Source organism: Ochotona princeps, chromosome 27 (genome assembly GCF_030435755.1).
Source record: "Ochotona princeps isolate mOchPri1 chromosome 27, mOchPri1.hap1, whole genome shotgun sequence".
Lineage (NCBI taxonomy): Eukaryota > Metazoa > Chordata > Mammalia > Lagomorpha > Ochotonidae > Ochotona > Ochotona princeps.
The window spans coordinates 21,860,282-21,867,488 of NC_080858.1; the positions used below are offsets into that span (position 1 = coordinate 21,860,282).

At 59.4% G+C, this 7,207-nt stretch overlaps 1 protein-coding gene across 1 annotated transcript; it reads left to right on the forward strand.

The window, feature by feature from the left end:
• Positions 1-3,101: 3,101 nt before the first annotated feature.
• GAPDH (glyceraldehyde-3-phosphate dehydrogenase) lies at positions 3,102-6,558 on the forward strand. Its single transcript, XM_004596366.4, has 8 exons — positions 3,102-3,213; positions 4,810-4,909; positions 4,994-5,100; positions 5,217-5,505; positions 5,591-5,821; positions 5,894-5,977; positions 6,067-6,164; positions 6,287-6,558. The coding sequence occupies exons 1-8, from the start codon at positions 3,191-3,193 to the stop codon at positions 6,354-6,356; spliced, it is 1,002 nt and encodes a 333-aa protein (XP_004596423.1). The 5' UTR covers positions 3,102-3,190; the 3' UTR covers positions 6,357-6,558.
• Positions 6,559-7,207: the final 649 nt, after the last annotated feature.

Here is a 7,207-nt window from a genome sequence, read left to right on the forward strand (position 1 = left end):
ACGGGAGCCTCTTTTCTCAACTTTTCTAATAAAACTTGCTTTAAAACTAAACTGTGTCCACATGGAAATTCTTTTTTGCTGCGAGACAAGAATTGAGGTTGCTGCTGTATTTGGAATCAAAAACCCTACAACACAATGACCTGGGCTTCCAAACCCTTCCCCCTTGTAGAATATTTGCCTGTCTCCCTGATATTTTTAAAAATACAGAAACAGTTTTCAAAACTCCCAGCCCTTCTGCTAAGCCAGCCTGACTGCAGTGAGCCACATGCCATTTGCTGACCCCCTTGTTTCCTGATGGATAAACGTGGCTTTTTAGACTTTTACACGTTTTTGTTAAACCCGTCTTCATTTGTTTCTTTCCCACATCACACTCAGGGCAGCAGACAGCAGGCCACCAGGCCCAAGAACTGAGTCCCTGCACCCTCAGGCCCCCTCCTCCCACTCCAGCTCCCCACACCAGCACACGTGACAGGATGGCCCCCTGTGGAGGATGCAGGCCTACGCCCGGAGATCAGCTCTGCCCCACCTGGGGAGAGCTCAGCTCCGGTGATGCCGGGAGGGAAGGTGCTTGGACACATTGTGTCTGAGCCCAGGGGGGAGGGGTGCTGACAGCATCAAGGGGGCCAAGGCCAGGCTCATTGCTAAACCTCCCTTGCATAGGGGACAGCCAGCACAATTCTTAAACCCTAAATGTCAATAGTTCTGGGATTGAGAAACCCTGCAGGAGAGCAAGGGTTGTGGCTTCCCCTTCCGTGCCCTTCCCACCCAGCCACCCACCTTGGGTTCCCCATGGCCCTGGCTAGAGCCTAACCAAGCCCTTAGGAGAGCAGGCCACGATCCCCTCCAGCTCCAAGAGGCAAGTCTGTTTCCCCAGGGCTCCATCCTGGGTAGGCTCTGCAGCAGGTGCAGCCTGTCCTGCGAAGGGGGGTTGGGGGCCTCAGAAGCTGAGTCCTCCCCCCACACACTCAGCTCCCCAGATCTCTGCTGAGTCACCTGCAGCAGTCATGGGCCCACTGATGTTTCTGCTGTCATGACAACAGCAACTACATCAGGCATGCTTGCTGGGCCCTGAGCACAGGACAGTAATGAAAAATGACAGGCATGCGGCACAGAGGCAGCTGGTCCCCCAGAAACCAGCCTGGGGCAGTGCAGGTGCAGGGAGTGGCTCCCAGCCTGGGCGGGAAAGGGTTAGGGGTCCTGGACGAGCCACTGCGGGGCTGGAATGCGAGGAGTCCTCCAAGCGACCTCTGCTTCCCCCACCAGTCTTCAGTACACTACCTCCCACCCCTCCCCACCAACCCGCACTGCACCACTTCCCACCCCTCTCCCTATTTGTGCTGCCTGCCCATGAGAAGGCCAGGCCCTGATCATGCAGATGGCTGTCAGACGTGGACACAGTGTTGGCTCCAGGGCCCAAGGAGAGGGCAATCCCAGAAAGGCAGGGAATGGGGCTGGAATTGGGGTGCTGAACAGCCAGCCTGCTCTCTTCCCTTTTAAGCAAAGGTTACTATCAGGCCGCAGGCTAAACTTAGCCACAGGCTTTTCAGCTAAAAGGGCAGGGGGGCTGGTATCGGGTTACGCTGGGCCAGCAAAGAGGTTCCAGGATCTCCCCCACCGGCACCTGCTGAGGGCCTGATGGCGAGGTCCGTTCCACCCCACCCCCTCCCAACCCTTTCAATTCAGTGCTCAGTCCTTCCTCCGCCCTCAGGTCAAAAACCTGGCCCAGCCCAAGCTCTAGATTCTTCCAGAGACAGAATGGGACCCTCCCTCAACTTCTGCATAGGAATGAGGAGGGGTCGCTATTCATGCCTTCTCTCCTTTTCTGCACTCGCCCTGCCCCCCAACATCCCCTGGGCAGGGCCAGTGAAAGGGACTCCCTGGCTCCCGGGTCTGTCGGCACGTCCCTGGAAGGGAGGGACTTCCGCTCTCACGTCCCGCTCCCCGCCTGTAGCTGGAGGGCGCGAGAGGGGTGGTCTCCCAGCCGCCGGCCGCCTCAACCCTCTGGTTCCAAGAGCAACTTTGCCCAGCCCCCATCAGTGCTGCTGCCCTCCCTCGGGGGCCCTAGCCCTGGCCTGGCGGGGCGCGGCGCGGGCACACACGGCCTGGTTTGTCTGCTCCAATTATCACATCTCCAGGCTGCCCGGGCTTGCAGGACATAGTGACCTTCTGTGCAAAATGCCTCCCCCCCCCCAGCCTCCTTCCTCGCCAGGCCCCCCGCCCAGTTTGGCCAGCAACCAGGAAGTGGGGAGGGGGAAGCGGGGGCGCTGGGAAGGGGGCCCGCAGGAGCCACGGTGAGCCCTGGGGGATCTACCCACCCCACTTGGCTCTTCCCCGTGTCAGTACCAAAAAGCCCAGAGGAATAGGCCCTCGGCTTTCCCGCCTCCCAGCCTTTCAAAGAACAGAGGAATGGGAATAGCGTGCTGCCTGGAGGGGACCGGGTTTCAGGATCCCCATTCTCCGTGCATCCAACTTCCAAAGTTCTTCCCAGGGGTCCTCCATGCGGCAACGTGCACGCCCTAGGGTCCTGGATGTCTCCCGTGCTCACCATCGCCTCCATCCCCGAGGCGATGGTGCCCAGCAGGCCCAGAGTCCAGTTCCGGGAACCCTCGGCCTTCACCGCCCCCGCAGGCCATCTCGGGTCCCCTCCCCCTCTCAGTCCTGGGCCCACACGTTAGGTGCGTGCACAGGGAAAGAACCAGGCGGGCTCTCAAAAAAAAAAAAAGAAAAAGAGAGTGGCCCGGCTACTCGCGGGTTTACGGGCGCACGTAGCTCAGGCCTCCTCGCCCTTGAGCTGGGACTGGGCGCGCGGCGCAGGAGGCGGGGCGCACGTCACCATCCCGCCCCCGATGCCCCAGTTCCTATAAATACGGGCTGCGGGCTCCCTCTGTGCTCTCTGCTGCTCCCTGTGCTCCAGACTGCCGACTCCTGCTGTGCAGGTGAACTGGGCGCTGGACGCGCAACTGCGGGCTCGACGGAAGGAGGGGAAGGGTGGCGTGCGCGCTCGGGGCTTGGGCAGCCCTGAAACCGGGCCTGGGCCGCCCGGGTGGGCTCCCGCGTTGCAGGGGCAGGAGGACGTGCCGAGGTGTTGGGTGGGAATGGAGGCCGGGGGGAGGGGATCCGAGGGCTCTCGACGCTGGCCCTTTGCTAACTCGCTCTTCTTGCTGGCCCTACAGTGCATCCTTGAGACAAGATGGTGAAGGTCGGAGTGAACGGGTGAGTGACCCGGGGATGAGGGAGGGTAGGGATGCAGCACCGCCAAATTGCGCCTGCGGGACTAGCAGGCCTAGGTTCTGCACGGTGGTGTGGGGAGTAAAGTGGGGTGCCCATATCCCCAGAGAGAGCTCAAGGTCAGTGCCAAAGGCCTTTTGTCCCCTAAGACCCCCCCTGCCGTGGCGCCTGTGGTGACTCCGCCCCCGCTGGGACGCGCTGCCTGGAGACCATCCCCAGCTGTCCTCCCCCACTGCCGCGCCATGTGGCTCCTAATCCCCCAGCCCGCGCACCCCTTTCTTTGCTTTCGCGCCCCTCGGGGTCACGTGCTTCGCAGAAGCGCCCCTCCCCCTGCCCAGGACTCCTGGGGGATGCGCGGTGTCTGCTCCCCAAGGAACAGCTCAGTTAGGAGGCTGGGTTTGCGGGAACCCAGGCGCCATGTTGCAACTGGGAAGGAAATGAATGAATCCCCGTTAGGTAACCCAGGTTCTCATTTCTTCCCCTCCCTGGCCACGCGATGACTAACGCTTCTGCCCCATTGCAGTAGGGTGGAGTCTCATCCGGTGCGCCACGGTGGTGCTGCAGCCCCACTCTGCCCCGCCCCATGCCGTTTCTACCTCCTTCATTCATTCACTCCTGAGGAATCCCAGTGGGCTCCTGCAGGTCCCGCCCCACAGCAGGGGGAGCTGTGGCTCAGGGCCAAGTCCATAGCAGCTGAGTCATGGGCGACCAGAAAAGAAAATTTCCACTGCAAGATGGCTCCAGCAGCGATCGCCTCGCTGCGCAGCCGCCTCGGGCCGCAGCTCCCTTGGCGCCCTGGCCTAGCCGAGACCCCACCCTTAAGGGCCAGGCAGGAAAGGTCACGGCAGGGGATTAGGTGTCTGAGAGCTGCCGCTGGACTCCTGTCCTGCTCCTTCCGTGGGTCTTCCAGAAACCAGATCCAGGCTCCACCCTGATCTGTGGTTAAATATAGCCACCTGACCTTTCTGTTCCTGGGGGCCTCGCGCGCCCCTGGTGCTGGCCACCCCTCCGAAGTCCCAGGAGGAAGTCAGGATGGCCTTTTGTAGGAGGGGCTTGGCCCGTCCTGCCGGCCCCTGACCTTTACTCTTAACCTTTGAGCTTGATGATGCTGAGTGTACATGTCTTCTGCCCAATATGGGGGTGCGGCCTGCAGCTGGGCCGGGCAGGAGCCAGGAACACAACTGGGGCATGCATTGAAAGGGGGCAGAGGGTGTTGGGTGTCATGTGCCCAGACTTTGAGTGGCAGTGCCTCCCTTGAAAGCCACTGTGGGCGGAGCAAGGGCCCCCAAATCATCTCTAAGCTGGCAAGAGGAGACTTAATGATGGGAAGCCAGGGCTTCAGCGAGCTCAGGGACACAAGATTAGCCCTCTTTTTGGGATGGGGAAACTTTGTACAGTTTCCAGCTGTGGCTGGAGAAATATTCCTGGGGTTAGAAAATACCAGAACATTCTGGAGAAAAAGCCATCCAGCCTGCCTCCCACTGGATAACTACAATGCATCCACTCAAATGGTGGGAGCAGTGGTGAGGTGTGCAGGTGCCTTGCCACTACCCACAGCTCACCCTTATCCCTGTCCCTCAGATTTGGCCGCATCGGCCGCCTGGTCACCAGGGCTGCTTTCAACTCTGGCAAAGTGGACATCGTGGCCATCAATGACCCATTCATTGACCTCAACTACATGGTGAGTGCTGTGCCCTTGCAGCCAGTGGGGTGGGGGTCAGGAGGAGGAGTGGCCTGGCTAAGGGCAGGTGCCTGTTGCCCCCAGGTCTACATGTTCCAGTATGATTCCACCCATGGCAAGTTCCATGGCACAGTGAAGGCTGAGAACGGCAAGCTTGTCATCAACGGGAAAGCCATCACCATCTTCCAGGAGTGAGTGTGGAGGTTGAACAGCTGCAGGGGGCGGGGAGGCAGTGACAAGGACTGGGATGGGGACGCTTTGACCCGCATGGTGCTGCAAGTCCCTGAGCTCCGGCCCTCCCTTCCAGGCGAGATCCCGCCAACATCAAATGGGGCGATGCTGGTGCCCAGTATGTGGTGGAGTCCACTGGCGTCTTCACCACCATGGAGAAGGCTGGGGCTCACCTGAAGGGTGGGGCCAAGAGGGTCATCATCTCTGCCCCCTCTGCTGACGCCCCCATGTTTGTGATGGGTGTGAACCATGAGAAGTACGACAATTCCCTCAAGATTGTCAGCAACGCCTCCTGCACCACCAACTGCTTGGCTCCCCTGGCCAAGGTCATCCACGACAACTTTGGCATTGTGGAGGGGCTCATGGTAAGTGCACATGCACACAGCCCCCCAGGTGGGGGGGAACAGTGACATGCCATCCACAGGGCTCATTTCCTGCTCCTGTTGCCAGACCACAGTGCACGCCATCACCGCCACCCAGAAGACAGTGGACGGCCCCTCCGGGAAGCTGTGGCGTGATGGCCGTGGGGCTGCCCAGAACATCATCCCGGCTTCCACTGGTGCAGCCAAGGCTGTCGGCAAGGTCATCCCTGAGCTGAACGGGAAACTCACCGGCATGGCCTTCCGTGTGCCTACTCCCAACGTGTCCGTGGTGGACCTGACTTGCCGTTTGGAGAAAGCTGTACGTTCTGGGAGCAGGTGGGGGCTGGAGGCTTAGTTGTGTACAGTCTCACTCCTATATCTCTCCCCTCAGGCTAAGTATGATGACATCAAGAAGGTGGTGAAGCAGGCTTCCGAGGGCCCCCTGAAGGGCATCCTGGGCTACACTGAGGACCAGGTACTCCTACTAGCACAGGTGGCCTGGGGCTCTGCCCACCCCTGCCAACCAACTCTGGGTTCAAACACTTGTGCCTTTCCACTCCCCAGGTTGTCTCCTGTGACTTTAACAGTGACACCCACTCCTCCACTTTTGATGCTGGGGCTGGCATTGCCCTCAACGATCACTTCGTCAAGCTCATCTCATGGTATGTGACTGGGATCGGGAGGGTGGGTGGAGAGGGGACTAGACCTAAGGAAGGGAGGTGGGATCTGGCACCCTCTGGTGGCCACTGCAGAAAATGACCCTTCAACAACCACCATCTCCTAGGTATGACAACGAATTTGGCTACAGCAACAGGGTGGTGGACCTCATGGTCCACATGGCCTCCAAGGAGTAAAAGCCCCCCAGGACCACCACTGACCCCAGCGAGAGCACCAGAGGAAGAGCGAGGCTGCTGGGGAGTCCCTGCCCCAACTCAGTCCCCACCACACTGAGAATCTGCCCTTTCACAGTCTCCATCCCAGACCCCCTGGAGAAGGGGAGGGGCTTCGAGCCCTATCTTGTCATGCTACCATCAATAAAGTCCACCTTGTACCCAGCTTTGTGTTGTCCTGTTGCTTTACCTTATCCCAGGGCAAAGGGGCAGCCCAGCTGAAGAGGGTCTTGTTATGGGGATCCAAGAGGGAGTAGGCATAGCTGAACTTGACCTGTTGGCACCTGTGGCAGTACCCCAGTGTGCAGCCATAGCTGTACCTCTCAGTCCTGGAGTGTACAGTCTAGAGTACCAAGAAGTCTGGGTGTCAGATGAGCCTGTGATACTGCTGGCTCCTGAGGTCTGGCAGATTCCATAGGCCAGACAAACTGCTGCCTGGGAGTTAGACCAGGGCTGGCACAGCACCCTGGTGGGAGGGCTACCCTCTCCCATGTGGAGGCTCTTGAAGATGAAAGACAATAACAGCACCAAGACTGAGTAATAGAAACTGCCTGCAACCATGACACAGTGTTCAATAAATACAGCCAGTCTTATTAAGGACTTCATGAGGTATTCTCATTGTGCCTCTCCAGTTTTTCCAAGCTTTTCCCTGCCAACCTGTGGGTCTTGGGGTGGAGACCAGACTTTTTGGCCTGGTCTGATGCTTGAAGTGGGGACCCTGAGCACTCACGTGTGCATGGCCACAAGCAGGGTCCAGGAAAAAGTGTGGTTGACACTGCTGTTAGTCCATGAGGCTGAGGCCCCTTTAGTGCCTC

Excerpts from the sequence above, each read along its gene's own strand:
- GAPDH (XM_004596366.4), top strand. The coding sequence starts at position 3,191 with ATGGTGAAGGTCGGAGTGAACGG. Across the intron at positions 3,214-4,809 it reads GTGAAGGTCGGAGTGAACGG|ATTTGGCCGCATCGGCCGCC; the intron begins GTGAGTGACCCG and ends CCTGTCCCTCAG. Across the intron at positions 5,978-6,066 it reads TGGGCTACACTGAGGACCAG|GTTGTCTCCTGTGACTTTAA; the intron begins GTACTCCTACTA and ends TCCACTCCCCAG.